Raw genomic sequence first — 21,243 nt, forward strand, 5'->3', positions numbered from 1 at the left:
CCAAGCCCGAGGGAGGACTCGAACCTTCGCAGAGGCCAGCCGCTGGTGATGCTGAGGGAATTAGATTAGGAAATGAGACACTTCAAGTAGTAGATGAGCTTTACTATTTGGGGAGCAAAGTAACTGATGATGGTCGAAGTAGAGAGGATATTAAATAGACTGGCAATGGCAAGGAAAGCTTTTTTGAAGAAGAGAAATTTGTGAACATCGAGTGTAGATTTAAGTGTCATGAAGTCGTTTCTGAAAGTATTTGTATGGAGTGTAGCCATGTATGGACGTGTAACATGGACGATAAATAGTTTGGACAAGAAGAGAATAGAAGCTTTCGAAATGTGGTGCTGCAGAAGAATGCTGAAGATTAGATTGATAGATCATGCAATTAATGAGGAGGTACTAAATAGAGTTGGGGAGACGAGGTGTTTGTGGCACAACTTAACTAGAAGAAGGGATCGGTTGGTAGGACATGTTCTGAGGCATCAAGGGATCACCAATTTGGTATTGGAGGGCAACGTGGAGCGTAAAAATCGCAGACGGAGACCAAGAGATGAATACACTAAGCAGATTCACAAGGATGTAGGTTGCAGTACGTACTGGGAGATGAAGAAGCTTGCACAGGATAGAGTAGCATGGAGAGCTGCATCAAACCAGTCTCTGGACTGAAGACCACAACAACAAACAACAATAGGTACATATTGGTAGTAGTTTACTTTCAAAGAAATTTGTCGTGGTTTTCCTTCCTAATAAAAAACAATATTGCAACGCTTATGTTTATTAACTCCGTTCCCGCCAGATGCAAGCAATTAATAAATTTGTCGTCTTTCTCACGTCCCCTGTAGGACCTTGAATGCTTCGGCAATTGTCTGCCAATCATACTTATTTTCATTTGACATTTACACCGTGGATCTCAGAAGCACGTACGATACCTATTCTCTTCTATCAGTAATATTACATTCTCTTATGACAAATCCATCGCTAACGCACGTCACGTCAACAACAGCAAATGCAGGCAAAATATCCCACGAGCGTTTTCTGTGGCCTAGCGTCAAAGCGAACAGAACATGAAGTTCCTTTGATGGTCAGCTAAAATACCGATAACCAGTGGGCAACACGAGCGGATAAAAGCGGATGCGTACCGAACACGACCGAATGCTTTTTTCACCCACTCCTACCGTTTACACCAGAGAGAATTCTCGCTCCCTGTTCAATGTTTGTGTTCGCTTCAGCGTAAAGGGAGTTTAAAAGAGCAAATAGAGCGAGCTTGCGATGCTACTTCATTACAAACCATTCAGTTGGTATGTAGGTCTGTTCTAAGCTCTTGTCGACGGTTCAATGCGGTGGTGCTAGGTCATTTAGAGCCTTTAAGTTGCACCATAATATATAGGACACAAAAAACTTCTCATTTCTACTTTAATTAAGGAGCTATTCATTTTAAATACTGTATACATTTCAGGACACCATATACATGGTGTCCTGAGATGTATACGGTATTTGAAACTGAATAGTTATATACACAGGGTGAAAAGTATTTAAATCGACAAACTCTGGGAGGTTGTAGGTGACATCAAAGCAAATATTTTTCCCTAATGTCATTTTTCCTTTGAGGATGATTTAAAGCGTTGGAGGCCGTACTACGCTCTTCAGTTGTTCGAGGCCGTATTACGATCTTCAGTTGCTATACGGCGTATTACGCTCTTCACTTGCATAGGCAACTGCTGTCCACCAGTGTAGAAGTGCATTGTCTCTATTTAGTAATGGAGCGATATACGTGGAAGGAGTACACTGATATGGTTGGTGCGTAGTACGTAGCGCACCACAACGGACGAGCTGCACAGCGGGTTTATTAACAAAATATCCTAATCGCCTTATCCCGCATCATATGACCTTTGCTGCTGTGCACCAACGTCTGCGTGAGACCGGGTCGTTTAGCAGATTACCTGGACGGGGACGCCGTCGCGCGGTAAGAACGTTGCAGTTTGAGGAAGCTGTCTTGCAGCATGTGGAGCGGGATTCTTCAATCAGCACTCGTGCAATTGAACGTATCATGGGGACGAATCACACGAATGTAAGAACAGTCCTTCGAGAGCAATTGTTACTTCCATTTCACTTACAGCGTGTCCACAACCTGGAACCAGTTGATTATTCACCCAGAGCACAGTTTTCGCAGTGGTACCTGGAACTGTGTGAACTGCATCCTACATTTCCATCCTCTGTGTTGTTTACCGATGAAGCAACGTTCGGGCATGATGGAGTCTTCAACATGCACAATTCGCATGTTTGGAGTGAGGATAACGCACATGCCACAGTTGCTATCGCTCATCAAGTGCCGTTCTTCATTAATTTGTGGATCGGTGTTATTGGCGACTGTTTAATTGGGCCATTATCTGCTACCTAGGCCATTAAATGTCAGGTATTATTACAATTATCTCGACAGAGCATTGCCAGAATTGCTGGGAGACGTCCTGTTCCCTACAAGACAACGCATGTGGATCCAACACGACGGGGCGCGAGGACATTTCAGTCGTCGTGTGGGTCGATTCCTGGACCGACGGTCCCAGAAACGTGGATTGGCAGAGGTGGTCCTGTACCATGGCGTGCTCGATCCCCAGATATGGTCCCTCTGGACTTTTTTTGTGTGGGGAGAGATGTGCAACCTTGTTTACGCAACTCCTGTTGCATCAGAAGACGATCTGATTGCCCGGATAGTAGCAGCAGCAGCAGGGACAATTCAGGATACGCCTGAGGTTTTTTCTGGTGTCGGACAAAACATGATCCGACGGTGTAACCTTTCTTTACGTGTCAATGGAAGAATTTTTGAAAATCTACTGTCATTGAAATTGGGTTATGTTAATGTGTTGTCTCCTGGTCTAAAAAAATGGAAAAGTGCTTGTTGATTTAATTAATTTGCCGCCAGAGAAATCTTCCTCTACCGGTTTAAATATTAGTCATAGGAAAAAATGACATTATGGAAAAATATTTCTTTTGATGTCCCCTACAACCTCCCAGAGTTTGTCGGTTTAAATACTTTTCACCCTGTATATGATGGATTTGTGGGCCGCTCAACTGCGCGGTTTTCAGCGCGCGTACATATTTCCAATCTGTACACAGTCCAGTCTCGCCACCTTCATGAATTATGATGAAATGATGGGGATGACACAGACACCCAGTCATCTCGAGGGAGGTGAAAATTCCTGACCCCGCTGGGGACCGAACCCGGGAACCCATGCTCGAGAAGCCGGAACGTGACCGCGAGGCAACTACCTGCAGACTGTCTGCCCAACACCTACAATCACGTATCGTCAGTTCTTAACACGACTACGCATTAAAGCTTCCGTGTGTTACATGTCAATTTTATTGTTAATTTACGCAACTGCAATGGAAACGTCAATGAAAGAGTCTGCAACATGCAATATTTGTTCTTGAGCACTGAATTCCATATATTTTATATTCAAACAGTGTCATGATCCGCGTTCTACATGTGCAGAAACGCCCTCCATAGAAGGTAAAAATAAGGTGCTATATCTTAACTGCAATGTGACGTTAGTTCTAGATGAGTGTGCCCCTCCTTTCTTGTTGATTATTTGTGACAAAATAATGAAATTCGTTTTAAGTTGTAGATTATTAAATTGTGGTAGTACAAAATAAAAACGACTTTTGGAAGTTGCATATTAAGTTGCTTTTTATTTAACTTATGCACCCTGGTATGTTTCGCCGTGTTTGCAGGGCATCTTCATGAGTTTCCTGAAATATTACAGGATTTTTTCGTTCGCATATCGTTTGTACACAGAGGTTCCAAATTTAAAAAAGTTTTTGCAATAAAACGGAAAAATACTTAGAGGTCAGCATCTGGTTCATTATTTGTAAACCAAACAGCTTTTTCTCATGTGTCAAACTAGTTGAAAGTTGACAGTTTCCCTTGTGGTTACTCTTTTCATTGTTTTACAGAGTTATATTTCAGAAACAGAGACTACAAGGAAAACTGCAAATTTTCAACCAGTTTACCTCATGAAAGAAAGCTGTTTGGATTACAAATAATGAATTAGACTCTGTTCTGTAAGTACAATTCCGTTTTATTTTAAAAATTTCGAAGAACTGTTTAAAATCTATAACTTGTCTGTGCCAGCGATAACCCGTAAGTGCAAACGAAAAAATAGTTCAATATTCCAGGACTCTCACTGAAGTTGTCTTGTAACTGAGCCGAAACGCGTTTGGATCCATAAGTTAAACAAAAAAAAAAAACGTTTTGTACTACAGCGGTATACACACAGCTTCCGAGAAAAAGCCAACCACAAACACCTGTCAGTAGAAATTTTCCTTTTTTTTTTCGCTACCATCTGTTATACACAAAACTACTAGCAACTCTGCAACACTGTCCAATCATGTTCATTACTTTGTTGAACAAAACATGCTCCATTTTTTTACTTGTGATACTCGCATCCTTTTTGCACCCTGGATATTCTATTTCATATGTTAATTTTATCGTTATCTTTGGGGACACTCTCACATCATATGTCGGCGATTCATTCGCTGCCCCTGTAGGTATCACAATGAGTCGGCGTCGCTCTACTCGGGTCTGTCCACCTCTGCCGCACGCTGTGATCACACGAACAGCCAGCAGGTGTTGACAGTGTCAAAGCAGTAAAACAAGCTAATTTGAGGTGATCTTCAGAAGAGAACAATACTGTTGTAGAATTCCTTTGCTTTCTGGTACTTTAACAATAAAACAGATGCATCAAAGGGGCACTTGGTTAGAGACGAATTTAAATATTCATTTACGAGGGACATTCAATAAGTAATCCAACACTCTTTTTCCTCGCCCAATTTCGATTGAAAAAATGCGGAATTTGTTTTGGGAGGTTTTGGAATATGATTATGATTTCATGGAGTACCGATAGGTGGCGGCGCTAAATGTAGCTCTCAAACTGAAGACTGTAACGGAGTTGCGTTCTAAGAAGAGAGCTGTCATTGAGTTTCTTCTAGTGGAAAACCAGAGCATCGCAGATCTTTTTAGGCTCTCGCAGAATGATTACAGAGATCTAGCAGTGAACAAGAACACGATGAATCATTGAACGAGGATTCTGTCATCATTGCGACAAGGACGCGCAAACCTGTCTATCAGTCGCTAGGGCCGGCCGCTCACAGCTGTGACTCCTGTAATGTTGGAACGTGTGGACAGTCTCATTAGAAATAATCTACAGATCAAAATTGGACGTCTCTGTTGGTAGTGCTGACACCCTTAGCCACCAGTTATGGTATTCAGAGGTGTCTGTCTGCGGGGTTCCTCGCCGCGTACCAGAAAACCATAAAAGAACAACGAAGAACCATCTGTGCAGAACTGCTTGCGCGTTACGATGCTAATAGATACAATTTTTTGTCCAACATCGTCACAGGCGATGAAACTTTGGTTCATCACCTCTAACCGGAAACAAAACGTCAAGCTACGCAGAGGCACGACACAACCTGTCCTCCGAAGAAAAAGTTCAAAGCCGCACGCACATCCGCTAAAGTCGTAACGTCGGTCTTTTGGGTCTCTGACGGAATTATTCTGTTTGAGTCCTCCCTCCTGGGAAGTAGCATATTGTGCTACCCTTGAGGCGTAGCGCCGTATACCGATCCTGCCTTGGAGGCGGTTAAGTGAGAGATGTGTCTCAGAGCTGGATAGTGACAGATGATGACGCGAGACTGGACGCGCACGTAGTTTATGTATCAGCCGATAGATGACAGTATTGGGTAGGGGACTGTGATTTAGTTTCGATTGTGCCCACTAGAGTGCACTAAGTAATAGAATGTTTTTCATAAACTGTTGTACTATTTGCATAAAGTATTATTATGTCTTTTTGTGTATGTAAAATGTTATAAATGTGTTTCAGCTGTATGAATGACGCGTGAGTGTGGTTTAAGGTTAATATGAAGATAATTGTTTAACGAGTTATGTAGTGGGATTTACTGTGGGAGCATCTCGAGACGGCCGCGGTGGTCTCGCGGTTCTAGGCGCGCAGTCCGGAACTGTGCGACTGCTACGGTCGTAGGTTCGAATCCTGTCTCGGGCATGGATGTGTGTGATGTCCTTAGATTAGTTAGGTTTAAGTAGTTCTAAGTTTTAGGGGACTGGTGACCACAGCCATTTTTTTTAACATTTCGAAGAAGTATGGACGTGGACAAAGGGGATTTTTGTAGAATAGATTTGTAAAGTAAAATTATGGTAAAGAGAAAGCTAATTCAAGTATAAATAACAACAGTAAAAAACTTTATTCATAAAGGAAACTTCAGCATATTAGATAACTACCTTGGTAAAAAGTGCAGTCGCTAGGTTTACTATTTTGAGATTGGTTATTGATGAGAAGCGCGGACTGACGCGGGAGAGTGCTGTTTTGCTATTGGCTGTTGAGTAAACTGACCAATGGTGAAGCAATAATCTTCGCGCGCCTTTTTCTGTTGGCAGAGAAGACTTAGAGTATTCTAGAGAGGAGTCGGAGCCTAGCCATGAAAGAGTTAGGACGTGTGGAAATGATAATTTGCCGGATGTAGCACTATTTCATACATCAAAAGTGTTGTAAAATGACAGCATAATTATTCCGATGGGTGTGTAGAAATGTCAAAATTTTTAAGTGAATTTTGTGACGAGAAATGACATAAATTCCGCGTGGCGCATTGAGCAGGTCCGTGGCTAAAAACTGTGACTGCATTAGGTACCGAAAGATTTAATATATGTCGAGCATACTCAATCAAAAACAATCCGTATGTTTGTAGCTATTACGTTTTCGGGAAATGCAACACCATAAACTTGCTAACGTAAGTGAGATGGATTGCGAGTGACTAAGACTAGCACGGGCTTGGCAGTGATACTTGTTCACCTAAGTTTCAGAATATATTAAATAAAGACAAAATTTCCAAACTTTCATTTCGTATGAAAACTTTCTCCCGAAACGTAGATTAGTGACTTTCACTGCAACCTGGTTCACGTCGAAGTACAGTAGGTTTCGCTCGGTTTCCCTACTGACGATCTACTGAGACATTGCTCACAGGTAGGTGCAGGTTCGTCGTAAAGGGACGGAACGAACCGCGCTGCTGTACCCTCACGAGACTGAAGAAAGTACTTCAGCACGTTTATCACCGCAAAAATGCAAACGAACTTCTACTTCTCAATGACAACGCAAGGCTTCACACATGTATGCGCACCCAAAAGGAACTCACAAAACTTCACTGGAATGTGCTTCCTTATCCGCCCAACAGTCCGGACCTCGCACCTTCCGACGTCCATCTGTTTGACCAGGTGAAGGATGCACTCCGCGGAAAGCAGTACGTGGATGATAGAGAGGTTACTGATGCAACAAGATGTTGACGTTAACCAATAGAGTGGTTCTACGCGGGTATACAGACCCTTCCAGTAATCGGACGTAAAGCCGTCGCTTTGAACGGAGATTATGTTGAAAAATGCGGTTTTGAATCTAAAAGAGTTGGAATAACATGGTGATTTGGAATTCTGAATAGAACCAACCTACTAACAGAGAAAAAAGAATGTTTTGCATTACTTCTTGAACGCCCTTGGTACATATAACGAATTTAAATTATATCTACGTTAAGGGGAGTATGCCGTCAAAATTTTTTAAAAAATTCAATTTTCCGAAAGTATGCCTATTTTATAGCGCAAACCTTTCTGAATAGTTTGATGTATAATACATACATTTGAGAGATTACGAGGCACGTTATTTGGTCTTCAGTGTACCAAAATGCAGCGCCACTCCCCTTTTCACAAAATTCTTCTGTCATATGTAAGTAAAGAATACCATCACAAGAATTCCCTACCAACTGCTGTCATGGAAGGCATCAAACCTATATTCAGGGACCTTGCAAACGAAAAGTTATTGAGGAAATATCTTCATGGGGGTACCCCAAACTCAAATGAAAGTTTTAACTAATGTGTGTGGGGAATATTGACAAAAACCATTTTTTGGGGAAGAAATGGACTTGCAATTGATGTTTATCATACATTTCTTTGTTTTATTGATGGTGTGCAAAGCGGGAAATATGTTTTACAGAAAAATGGGAATTAAGCCCGGACTGAACTGCATCAAAGCTTTGTATGCGATAGGCAGATAGCGTGTAGTGAAAGCAGATAAATCATTTGTGGACGTGATGAAATCAAGAAGAGTGCATCACAGGAATGTGAAATGGAAGAAAACTGATTATAGAAATGAAAAATAACCTGCTTATGGTGCTAAACAGTTCTAAAAGAATGCCAATACAAGCAGAAACTTTAACGGCAATTTTCCGCAAAACACAAATTTCTCTTTTAGGTACATGTAACATCCAAAATAAATATCCTAATACTTTCTAACTTAGTCTGCTTATTAACCACAAGCTCCTTAGCGGAAAACTCTAGAACTTTCCAAATCTATTAAAAACCATGGTAAACATTGAGATAATTAACTAAAAAATTTGAGTTTTTTCTAAAAATGAAGTGTAAAATTGTACAGCTCATTCATTTCTTTTATAAATTAAATAAATTATAGAGTTTCATACGCTTATAAGCATGGTATTTATGCTGTGCGAAACTCATCAAAGCATCTCTCTAACTTGTGAAGAAAAGTGTACCTATACCAACAAATGGAGCCAACAGCAAGCGTAAAAACGATCAAATTTCTCATGTAAAAAAAATTATATAGTTATGTTTTTGAACTTCCACTGCGATGAGTGTGAATCCTAAATCCTTCCTGGCCATACTAGCAAGGTTATAAGAATTTCAGAATGAGATTTTCACTCTGCAGCGGAGGGTGCGCTGATATGAAACTTCCTAGCAGATTAAAACTGTGTGCCCGACCGAGACTCGAACTCGGGACCTTTGCCTTTCGCGGGTAAGTGCTCCACCATCTGAGCTACCTAAGCACGACTCAGGCCCGGTCCTTTCAGCTTTACTTCTGCCAGTATCTCGTCTCCTGCCTTCCAAACTTTACAGAAGCTATCCTGCGAACCTTGCAGAACTAGCACTCCTGAAAGAAAGGATACTGCGGAGACATGGCTTAGCCACAGCCTGGGGGATGTTTCCAGAATGAGATTTTCAGTCTGCAGCGGAGTGTGCGCTGATATGAAACTTGCTGGCAGATTAAAACTGTGTGCCCGAAAGAGACTCGAACTCCGGACCTTTGCCTTTCGCGGGCAAGTGCTCTACCATAAGAATTTGTTTGTAAAAGTATAGGCAGTGGAAATTAAAATGTCATGTGCTGCCTCACCTGCCCCAAATCGGCCAGTTTGACGTCCTACCCCCCTTAATGAAAATTTGTGGTGACATCTGAGGAGATGGTCGCATCACGTGTTTCGTAATCAGCCTGAGAGATGTATCCCAATTTCGATACATCGATACGTACAAACCTTCTGCCACCTCCACCCACAGAGCACTTAGTTGCCGTGTGCGTGTTGCAGGTGAGCGTGCAGGCGGGCAGTGCGTCGGTGCGGGGGCGGCTGTCGCTGTCTGCTGTGCGGCCAGAGGACGGCGGCGTGTACGAGTGCGTGGCCAGCAGCGCGGCCGGCGCCGCCTCCCACGCCGCCCCCCTGCACGTCGTGGGCCCGCCCCACGTCCGGCCCATGCCGGACCAGAGGGTCGTCGCCCACACCGACGCCGCCTTCCACTGCCGCGTCACCGGCTACCCCATCAGCCAGATACGCTGGGAGAAGGAGGGTTCGTACGGCTCTCTGCACAAATCTCACACGTCACGCCGTACAGGACGATTCTGTTTTGCATCAGCGATATGACTAGTTTGGAGTGACCCTCCACAACTCCGACTCCTGTTCTTATGTCTTCATATCAAAGAAGCACAACCAAAGCCCTCGGTCATTTGCTATTTTCATTGCGCCTACTGTACACTGTCTGATCAAAAGTATATGGACTGCAACGTATCCTTCCAGTACTGGTGGGCTACAGTCTGTAGTAAATGGTTTCTTAAATTCGTGTGGTCCACGAAATTACTGGCCCCTGCGAGTTATTGCCGGGTAATAATAATTTCTAGCGGAATGTTTTAACGAACCGGTAGAAATTTGAACGCAAGGGATAACGCATTTTTTTGAACCACTACAGAAGGCACCTATACAGGGCTTAATAGGCATTATATAGCTTTTATTTGCTTTCATGACCCATAATTCGACCTTGGTACTGACTGCCTCCTAGTCTTTATGATGGAAGGAGTAAATAATCAGTCGAGGGTAGAGATTAATTGATATTTATTCAGTACCGATGGTATTTCAACAACCATAGTTCAATTCTTGTATCTTGGCAGTTCGCGCATGCCCGCGCAGACGCGGGAGATTGCTGCGTTGCCAGTTGCAAACGACGCACGCGCCAAGAGAAGCAGCACCATAGTACAGTATAGTTCCCAAACTTACGTTTAGGGGGGAGAGCGTGCAATTTATGAAGTAAAGCCACCACGGCGACATTAACCCTTTCGCTGCTACAGAGACGTGCTCCCCGCATTGCGCGGTGTACGCGATTTTGTCATCGCTGCACTGCTCGCCTGTGCAGACACATGGTGTTCCGACTGCTTTGACACACTTATCATTCGATTTCGCAAAAACTATTTGGCTCAAAAATTTGATTTTTACACATCATCTTGACTGATACCTTCCCCACATGAATGACTTAATTTTGTTTCAATGTTCAACGCAGTTCTTGTGCAGCATTAGATGTAGTAAACCACTGCACGAAATTTTGAAGTTTACAGAGCTAAAAGTCAATAGCGTATACTTTCCGTGTGGTCAATTTCAGTTGCCACTAGAAATTTCACAAAATTACATTCAAACGAATAAAATTCATCAAGTAAGAGACTTCGATATTGTTTTTAAATAAAGAAAATATGAAGCACAGAGCAAGGTTTCAACTAGGAACCTTCTGCTTACCAGCCAAACACTTCAACCATTATACTAACGCAATTCAATATGGGTCTTCGAGGACTTTAAACTAGGACGCAAAATATCGACAAATACTGTTGGTATGACTATGAGTTACTCACGTTTCGTCGAAGTACAATAGGAAATAAACAATTACCGCTGTTCTTTATTGCGAAAAAGCGGTTAGTGAGAATGATACAAACACATTTCCTTGCTATCGCCTGAATTAGGAGGCTTATTGCTTGTTTGGTTTAATTAATAAATCGAATATGAAGCAATTGGTGTAAATAATGCTTTTTCCAAACTATCTATTAAAGAAATTCTGCTATCAAGACATTGCTTTCGTTCAGTTACTTTATTTATGACTGAACGTTTCTAAAACTGAAGACACTCATCCGTGCTCTGCTCTGCAGTCGAGATCTGGCAACGTCGTTCTCTGTTCATTGGCTGACTGTCTTTTGTGACGTGAGATACGCAGAACGAACCTAAACTCGGCCGCCGTCATAAATGACGCGCACTTCAGTCGTGTTTCTCTTGCAATGTACATCATGAAAACCGGTCTCTAGTTAACATGGTTCAGTTTCGCCACGTAATTATGGAATGGGACAGAGGAGCGCAGACCTGGCTTCAATGTAATTCTATACAACCACGCAATTATACCTCAACCCTCGGTTATTACATTCAGTTACTATAGATTACTCAGAACAAGTTCCGCAAAGACAATACAAGCAAAACTAGGTCAGGGTGGAAGAGTATTTCGCAAATCTTTATCAAATCAGTGGGCATTAATACCCGATACTTTTCCTAGTGGCATGAGTATTTTACTCAACGCACAACATCGCCAACAAATCACCTATCTATGGGGGTGCACAAGAAACATCATTTCAATGCTGTTCAACCCACATGGCCAAGATTCAGTAGCCAACAGAAACCCAGAAAAATATGGACACGCACGATTATTCCTTCCATATTTCACACTCGCTCACTATCGTATGATTATTCATCGTGTACAATATATTTTCAGATCGAAACTACAATTTATCAATGCGGCGGCGATTGCTCCAACCGACCACGTGGCGCGAAAGCAGGTTCACAAAGAAAACATATGGAAAATAAATAAAAAATCCCCAAAATATTGCTATTAATGGAAGTGCAGATTAAAATACATTGAATTAGTGAATTTCCGTGAAGCACAGAGCAATAACGTGACCGTGAACTTAAGGCACATGGTGCGTTGCCTGAACAAGGCACTAAGGCAAGGTCTACTGAAATTCGAGTAAATTGAGAAAATCAATTCCCTTATGAGGTTCAGCGGTAATTTCGCACCTGATTTCAACATCTGGACTTCATCACAGAGTAGATTTCAGACAATCTAATACCTATGTTAACATTACCAAAACGAGAGCTGCGTCTCCACGTCTGCCCAGCACCACGACCCAAGAACAAGTGCTCTTCCAACAGAATTCGCGTAAGCGATCCGCTTACAAACATGGTGTGGCTGGGGCGCCAACCTGTCAGAGCCAATACGCGCGCCTACGTGTCATCATTGCCCTGACGGGGTTGGTACTACCGTACCCCAGAACGACCATTCATGCAATGTTACAATCTGTGCCTAAGGCTTTCAGCTAGTTCACATAGTCACTCATTCATACTGTCCATGCCGCACAAAGGAAAGGAAAACTGGAAACGTGGTACACAACAGAAAAAAATTCAATAAATAACCCTGTTTAGTCCATTCTCTCCTTTTGGACACCAGCTGAGGTATTACCTGCAAGAGAAGAAACTCTTGCTAATAATTTCTGCGTGCTGGAAATTTAATAAAACATTGGAACGGTACAACAAGTTCCTTTTCAGGAAAGCCCCTTGCAAGGCGTAACTGACAACTAGATTTCACTAGAGATGGGTCCACCAGCGTAGAATGCGGAGGAGGGGTTCGTGTTGTTACTAGAGACGGGAGCGAAACTCCTACAGAAAATTCCGGAAATACGACCTGTGTTCTCTGCCAGGCCACTAGGAGCGCTGCAAGTTTATCAGACCCTCCATCTCACTTTCTCATCCGCTCATTTTCGGTTTCTCGTGTTTGTTTTGGTTCCATCACATTGTCCTGCTGATTACGACTTTTCATGTGTATTGCACTCTTTGAACTGCATTGCAAAATCTGTTTCTCGTATTCTGACGGCGTTCTGCTCGTATTCGAAGATTTGGTGGGACAAATAATACCATTTTTGTTATTGTTCCGTATCTAACTGAATCTGCTGTCGTTGCATGATGTTCTATGGACTTACGTGTATTTGTTATTGCTAAACAATCTATGTGTAGCCATTTTCCGTACTTTCTCGCATTTAATGGAGAACTCCACGTTAGCAACTTTTTACAGTGCTGGTATTCAACTTTATTATAACTTGTGACGGAATGTCTATGTAATTCTGCTTTGAATGTTGTTGCATCTTGCTTTGAATGCCATGCGTTCCGCAGTGGCTTGCAGAGAATAGATGAAGACTTAGGTGAGTAGGCCTGTGCTTTGAAGTCTTGATGACTAGATGATTCTTCCTTGCAAATGCTAAAAATGTGACGGTAGTCACACAAGTGTCTTCACACATTATTTACAGGTACCGGTACTACAAACATTACATTTCAGCAGGAGTCATTGAAAATTTCGGTTGCCTCCAGCAAATCCGAGATTGCAAATAACGGATGGGAACAAAAATAGGACACAAGCAATATACGAGGGGCGTTTGAAAAGTCCATGTAAATATAAAAACTACTTACGTGTTTGGAGTAAATCTTTTTTATTTTTCGACATAGTCTCCTTTTAGACTTATACACTTTGTCCAACGCTGTTCTAATTGGTTGATCCCTTCCGAATTATAGGAAGTGTGTAAGTCTGCAAAATAGCTATGAGTTGCAGCAATCACCTCGTTTGAATAAAATCTTTGTCCCGCCAGCCAAGTCTGGAGAACAGGGGGGATAGGAAACGAGTTGGAATCCTATTTCGATTAATTTTGCGACCACAACTGCTGAGGTGTGTGCTCGTGCATTATCGTGACGGAAAAGGATTTTTTTGCTGTCCAATCGCCGGCGCTATTCTTGAAGCTCGGTTTTAAAACGGTCCAATAACTATGAACAATATGCACCTGTAATAGTTTTACCCTTTTCCAGATAGTTGATGAGGATTATCCCTTGGGAATCCCAAAAGACAGTTGCCATAACCTTTCCGGCCGAAGGAATGCTCTTCGCCTTTTTTAGTGCAGATTCTCCCTTGGTAACCCATTGTTTAGACTTTTGTTTGGTCTCAGGAGTATAGTGATGTATCCATATTTCATCCACAGTCACAAAACGACGCATAAAATCCAGCATATTCTTCCTGAACAGCTGCAAACCATCCTTGCAACACTTCACACGATTCCGTGTTTGGTCTAGCGTGAGCAATAGCGGAACCCATCTTGCGGAGAGCTTTCTCATGTTCTAATATTCATGCAAAATATTATGTACCCGATCATTCGAGATGCCCATTAACAATATCACGCACCTTAGCTCTTCTTTCATCCATCACCTTATCATGGATTTTATCAATGATTTCTGGAGTCGTATCCTCCACAGGGCGTCCAGAACGTTCAGCATCACTTGTGCCCATATGGCCACTACGAAAATTTTGAAACCACTTATAAACTGTTCTAATCGAAGGTGATGAGTCACCGTAATGTTTACCAAGCTTCTCTTTAGTCTCCTGAGGCGTTTTGCCTTCCATAAAGTAATGTTTAATCACCACACGTAATTCTTTTTCGTCCATTTTTTGACAATCACTCGACTACCTTGATTCACACGAATGCCAAACACAAAGAAATAAACCAATATGGCTGAAACTTGGTGTTCGTTCTTTCCAAAGATGCTACTAACTAAACATGACCTCGATACGTGCGGTGGTGCCATCTCTCGGACTTCGCACAGACTTTTGAAACGCCTCTCGTACTTGGAACGCATTTAAATGGAGCAGCTCACACACGGATTCGTAAGCAGTAACAAATAGACATGAGTCCACAGAACAGCATGTGACAAAACTAACATCTGTTTCATATAAAACAAAGACAATTGTGGTATCATTTACCCCATTCAGTGTTACAGATGAGAGCAAAAATTAAATACAATACACATGAAATATTTACAATTCAATTCAAACAAGAAAATTGTAATAAGAGACTTAATTTACAGTTGATATCAGCCGCACGGTCAAAATTACAATATTGGATTTTAAAAATGAATACACTTCACCACCAAACTACCGTAAGGTACAAATGAAAAATATTATCATCTAGTGCTTGTATTTCGCCAGGCAAGGACACAGATCATTGCGTCATATTTTCGTGAATTCGAATTCATTGGCATGCCGCTAGGAACGCTACTGCTGGTCTCCGTACCGTAACGCGGTCTTGACACTTCTGATACTTCACTGTCCTGAGGAAAAACATTAACAACAAAGCTAGTACGTCAGGGAAGCTCAGGGTGTTCGAACGTAGACTAGTCATTAGATGTTACGCGAGTAAATGATTCATCATGGACTTTCAAACACCTATACAGCTGGTGATTTCATTGTGAAATGGAAATGCGAAAGAAACGACCACAGCTGAACCAAGACCAGGTAGATCTCATGTATTCAGTGTCACGGGCTGTCGACCATTACGGAGAATATTTGAGGAGACTTACGCCGCCACTGAATAAGTCAGTAAAATAACTGGTCACTTGCCGTTAAAGATACTTATTTACTGACGCGTTTCGGCCCCTGTCCGTCATCAGAAGCTTTACGTCTTCATGTCTACTCGGCAAATCACATTTAGGTGCCTGGCCGAGAATTCACTGACCCACCTTGACAATAATTCTCTATTTATGCACTCCCAAATAGCGCCCAAAAAAGATGAATACCTATATCTTTCCGTGCTAGCTCTGATCTCCCTCATTTTATTACGATGATCGTTTCTCCATTTGTTGGTTGAAGTCGACAAAAAGAAGGTTTTACACAAAGTAAAGAGTCACATGTGTTGGCCATTAGCACTGATGCTAACAGCTGACACACCTGGCAACGTATTTTGTACGAAGACTTCTCTTTCTGAAGTTCTGAAACATCAAAAAGTAAGAATTTCTGGACAGAAAGTTATTAGTTATTCTAGAGACCTGTTCAGCAGTGGCATGTCTGCTCAGGTTTACAGTATCACCGTCGGCCTCCAGTGCGACTCTACGTCACACCTTCAGTTACGGAGGTTAGTTGCAAAAGGTAGCATGAAATCAGCAAAACGAAGTACTCTTGAGTTCAAAGTGCATCCTGCAAACCAGACTGCACAGTGACTGTGCATAGGGAGTTAAAAAGAACGGGATACAAACACCCAGCATCTCCTCATAAGCCACACATTTCAATGATAAGCGACGTTTGAGGTGCCCTAAGAGGGACGACACTGGACAGTGGGTGAATAGTAACTGATTTCCATTGATGACTCACTCTATACCCTGTGGCAACCATATGGGAAAATTTTGGGTTTCGCGAATGCCTAGAGAACTTTACCTGCCATCACGTGTAGTGTCAACAGCGAAGTAAAGAGGAGGTGGTGTTACGGTGTGGAGTGTTAGTGTTTGGTCCGCTTACTGCGCTTAAGAAAACACTAAATGCGGAATGGTGTGAACAGATTTTACAGTCTTGTGTAATGGGCACACACAGTAGAGGAAACGTTCGGAGACTAGGGCTTATTGTGTCAGCATGACAATGCATCCTGTCATAAATTGGCATCTTTGAGGCAAAAAAGAAGCTTTGTGGATAGTAAAATTCCTGAAATAGAATGGCCTGCCCAGTATCCCGACCTGCACACAATGGACCGTCTTTGGGATGAGTTAGACCCCATCGTCCAACACTATTACGTTCTCTGAGGAAGCCTGGGCTGTCATTTCTCCATATGTACTCAGACACCTCATTGAAAGTGCACCCAGAAGAGTCCATGCCGTTATAATGGCGAAGAACTAGTACAACCCATATCAATATTCAGTAATAGGTGTCCGCACACTTTTGATCAGATAGTATACGAGACCCAATTTTAATGTTAGATTTATCATTAGTCTCATTCCCGTTACTTTCGTTTTCCTTTCTGTTTGCTATCAGTACATGTAACTCTTCCATATCTTCACTGACGATAACAGCGACGACAGCAGATCTTGTCATTCATGTCACTACTCATTACTTTCGTCTTGCTTCGCTCTCTCTCAGTCTATATTCGGTATTCAGCAATCTGTTCATTCCATTGAGCGGGTCCTGTAAATTTACTCAACTTTAATGTCAAGGCATACGCCCCGATAGCTGAATGGTAGCCGGCACGGTAGCTCAGCGTGTGCGGTCAGAGGGCTGCGTGCTCTCTGTAATAAAAAAAATAAAAAAATAATGAGTCAAGGAATTAATGATCACCTTGAACGGATGTCTTCTGATGTCCGTCCAGACCAAACGCAAGGAAAAAAAAGTAGTCAGCGCGGCGGTGTGTCACGCCAAGGGGCCCGCGTTCGATTCCCAGCTGGGTCGGTGATTTTCTCCGCTCACGGACAGGTTGTTGTGTTGTTCTCATTATCATTTCATCTTCATCAGTGAAAGGCAAAAGGGAAACCACCACTGGAATCACTTCCCTAGACGCTCGTGTGGTGGACCTCTCTGACGAGGCTTCCCCCATGACAAGACCTGACGTAAAGCAGAACACAAAGTTATTTTTTTTTTTTTTTTTTTTTTTTTTTTTTTTTTTTTTTTTTTTTTAATGACAAGGCAAATTCCCCATGGCGACCCACTCAGATTTAGCGGTAAGATGGCCTCGAGGATAGCCGGTCTAAAACTGAACACAGATCAAGTACGAAAACAGGTGGAAGGTGTTCTGAACGGAGAAATGACAAGCAAAATAGAAACAGTGAATGGCCCAAAATAACATGCGCAACATGGAGCGAACTGAAAGAACCGCGGCCACGTTGTTGTGTGGTCGTGGTGGTGAACTGCGAAAAGCGAGATCTGCGCTCGTATCTGCCACGTACCCCGTAGTCTTCTTTATCCCCTCACAAAATTATGAACTGTTCCTCTGGTCATTGACGTGTCTGTTGCCCTTATATGGTCTTGGTTGTTGTCATACTATACATTGGTAATAGAATATAAGTCATGTGATAAGAAACTATTATCGACGCGATTAAATGTGTTTAATACTGAGAGCACGCGACATGCTGCATCGACCTCTCACGGAAACAAAAACAACAAATAAACGAGTGTAGTCTATGTTGCAACAAAGGAATTCAAGAGTCAGAACTTCCAAAACGGAACGCAAGAGTCATAAGATGTGAAAATTGAGTAAACCACGCCGCACAGGGTAGCCGCGCGGTTTGATGCGCCTTGCCACTGTTCGCGAGGCTTCCCCGTCTGAGGTTCGACTCCTCCCTCGGGTATGTGTGTGTGTACTGTCCTTAGCGTCAGTTTGGTTCCTTAGAAGCTTACCATCACCTTACACCACGCTGCTGCAAACGGACTTTACATCCCGACACCGACACAAAATGAATACAGCGCACAGGCTCATCAGTGACCGGACGGACAGTTTATAATTATGAGAGAAAAACAGGGGCACGAGGGAGATTCGAACATCGATTTCCCTCTTCGCAGTCCAGTACCGTGAAGACATAACCACGATGCAGTGGCTCGGCAGCTTCCATCTTCTCTGTTCCTCCTCTTTTTGCGCACTTCAGGACACGTTCTTCCTCTTTTTGTGCTTGATCTGTGTTCAGTTTTTGACGGACTATCCACTGGGCCATTTTACCACTAAATCTGAGGGGGTGCGATAGGAGTTACCCTTTTGAGAATAACAATGTCACCAGCAAATGCCGTCATTGATATCATTTCAGCTTGTATTTTAATCAGAGTCCTGGACGTTTCTCTCATTTCTATCATCGCTTCTTCGATGTACACGTTGACCATCAGTGGAGGAAGACTCTACACTTGTCTAACATCGTATCTACTCCTAGCACTTCTCTCTTAGTCTTTCATCTTCGTCGTTCCCTCTTGGTTCTTCTACATATTATACAGGATATTACAAAAAGGTACAGCCAAATTTTCAGGAAACATTCCTCACACACAAAAAGAAAAGATGTTATGTGGACATGTGTCCAGAAACGCTTAATTTCCATGTTAGAGCTCATTTTAGTTTCGTCAGTATGTACGCTCAATGGAGCACGTTATCATGATTTCATACGGGATACTCTACCTGTGCTGCTACAACATGTGCCTTTACAAGTACGACACAACATGTGGTTCATGCACGATGGAGCCCCTGCACATTTCAGTCGAAGTGTTCGTACGCTTCTCAACAACAGATTCGGTGACCGATGGATTGGTAGAGGCGGACCAATTACATGGGCCCCACGCTCTCCTAACCTCAACCCTCTTGCCTTTCATTTATGGGGGCATTTCAAAGCTCTTGTCTACGCAACCCCGGTACCAAATGTAGAGACTCTTCGTGCTCGTATTGTGGACCGCTGTGATTCAATACGCCATTCTCCAGGGCTGCATCAGTGCATCAGGGATTCCATGCGACAGAGTGTGGATGCATGTATCCTCGCTAACGGAAGAGATTGCGAACATTTCCTGTAACGAAGTGTTTAAAGTCACGCTGGTACGTTCTGTTGCTGTGTTTCCATTTCATGATTAATGTGATTTGAAGATAAGTAATAAAATGAGCTCTAACATCAAAAGTAAGCGTTTCCGGACACATGTCCACATAACATATTTTCTTTCTTCGTGTGTGAGGAATTTTTCCTGAAAGTTTGGCCGTACCTTTTTGTAACACCCTGTATATTACACATCCTTCGCTACACTTATTTTTCTGAAACTTCCTGACATATTTGTTTATTTTACGTTGTCGAATGGTTTTTGGGGGACGACGAATCCTACGAAACTGTGATTTTTCGTACGTCTTTCCTCCTTTATCAGTCATACCGTCAGAACTGAATCCTAGGTGCCTTTACCTTTCATAAAACGAAACTGATCGCCACCTAACAGAACCTCAGTTTCTTTTGCACTGTTTTGTACTTTCACCACATGTAAGTTTTCGAGCATTCTTCTAAGTAGCAAAATGTCAGGTACCAAAAATTCTATGCAAAAATCATTCAATAAGAAATAAGTGTCGACGAAAACAAAGCAGTAGCTGTGGCAAATTAAATCTTTGTTGTTATGGACAGTACCAGTTTCCTCATAGTAAATTGCATCTGTTGAGAAAAGGAAGAAACATAAGTAAACTAACTTGCTATTATTACATTTAACTTACAACTATCTTTTGATTCTGAACAATAGAATACACAAGCTCATTACACCAATTATTCTTTTCAGGAACCACGCTACCGGACAACGACAGACAGCAAGTGTTCCAGAATGGGACACTCATAATACAGAACATGCAGAAACATTCCGATGAGGGAGGTTACGTGTGCGTAGCGACCAACCCGGATGGACTCACTTCAAGAAGCAAGCTGAATATTCAAGTCATGGGTAAGAGAGTTTGCAGAATGGGAACGGCATTCGTTCACCAACTAGTCTGCGCTGTATAAACACTGACGTAAATGTGTTGCACGTGAAATGCCAGTCCGATTTTTGTCACTTTCTTGAGAGACTTGCATCACATCACGTGTATCAAATGATTAAACATTCGGCCAATTTAGACATGTATCCATTATCAACATCAGTTCGAGTAATCCTCACGTATATGAATACACTCTTGTATCCGTTGTAGGATGAGCATGCTACGTCACTTCCGGAAGGTTGTGGGCTGGAGACTGATATGAAAATGTACGTCTTCGTATGGCATACCGGACATCTGAGCCGTTTGTGGTATGAGATGCAGTGTGGGGTTTTGCACTATGCTGACGTAACGTACCGTTTAGTACCCCGCCCATCAAGTGCACGACGATAGATTCTGCCACACTTGCCGCACACAAGTGAGCACTCAGCCTCGGGTTAAACATGGCCAAACCAGTCCTGTTGTCATATCCAATATCTCGCCACTCAGTGATCCTAAGTGCTTCAGAGGTACGGGTCTGGAGAATCGCTGCTACCTGTGACCTTTCACCAGGTCGTCTGAGGACACTTTGTTGTCGATCTGAGACCACAAACAGAAACGAGACTCTTAGCTGTATGCCACACAATGTCAGTCCATGTTCCATTGACTCACATTCCATATCGTACAAGTTTGTATACTGTTTGTGGTAGGGAGTCAGTGGTAATTGACAGATTCCTGGCCCAGACAACAAGGACGAAGAATGCTCGAATAGGGGAAAACGTGTTGTCGCGAGTTTTGTATAATGATAGGAGTGAGTTAGGAAGAA

General features: G+C 42.6%; 1 protein-coding gene across 1 annotated transcript in view; it reads left to right on the forward strand.

Moving 5' to 3' along the window:
- LOC126335651 (Down syndrome cell adhesion molecule-like protein Dscam2) overlaps positions 1 to 21,243 on the forward strand; it is a 176,618-nt gene that overhangs the window by 141,799 nt on the left and 13,576 nt on the right. The window contains exons 11-12 of the mRNA XM_049999107.1: positions 9,418 to 9,712; positions 20,252 to 20,410. Of these exons, the coding sequence (XP_049855064.1) occupies positions 9,418 to 9,712; positions 20,252 to 20,410 (454 nt within the window). The remainder of the gene's footprint in view (positions 1 to 9,417; positions 9,713 to 20,251; positions 20,411 to 21,243) is intronic.

Source organism: Schistocerca gregaria, chromosome 2 (genome assembly GCF_023897955.1).
Source record: "Schistocerca gregaria isolate iqSchGreg1 chromosome 2, iqSchGreg1.2, whole genome shotgun sequence".
Classification (NCBI taxonomy): Eukaryota; Metazoa; Arthropoda; class Insecta; order Orthoptera; family Acrididae; genus Schistocerca; species Schistocerca gregaria.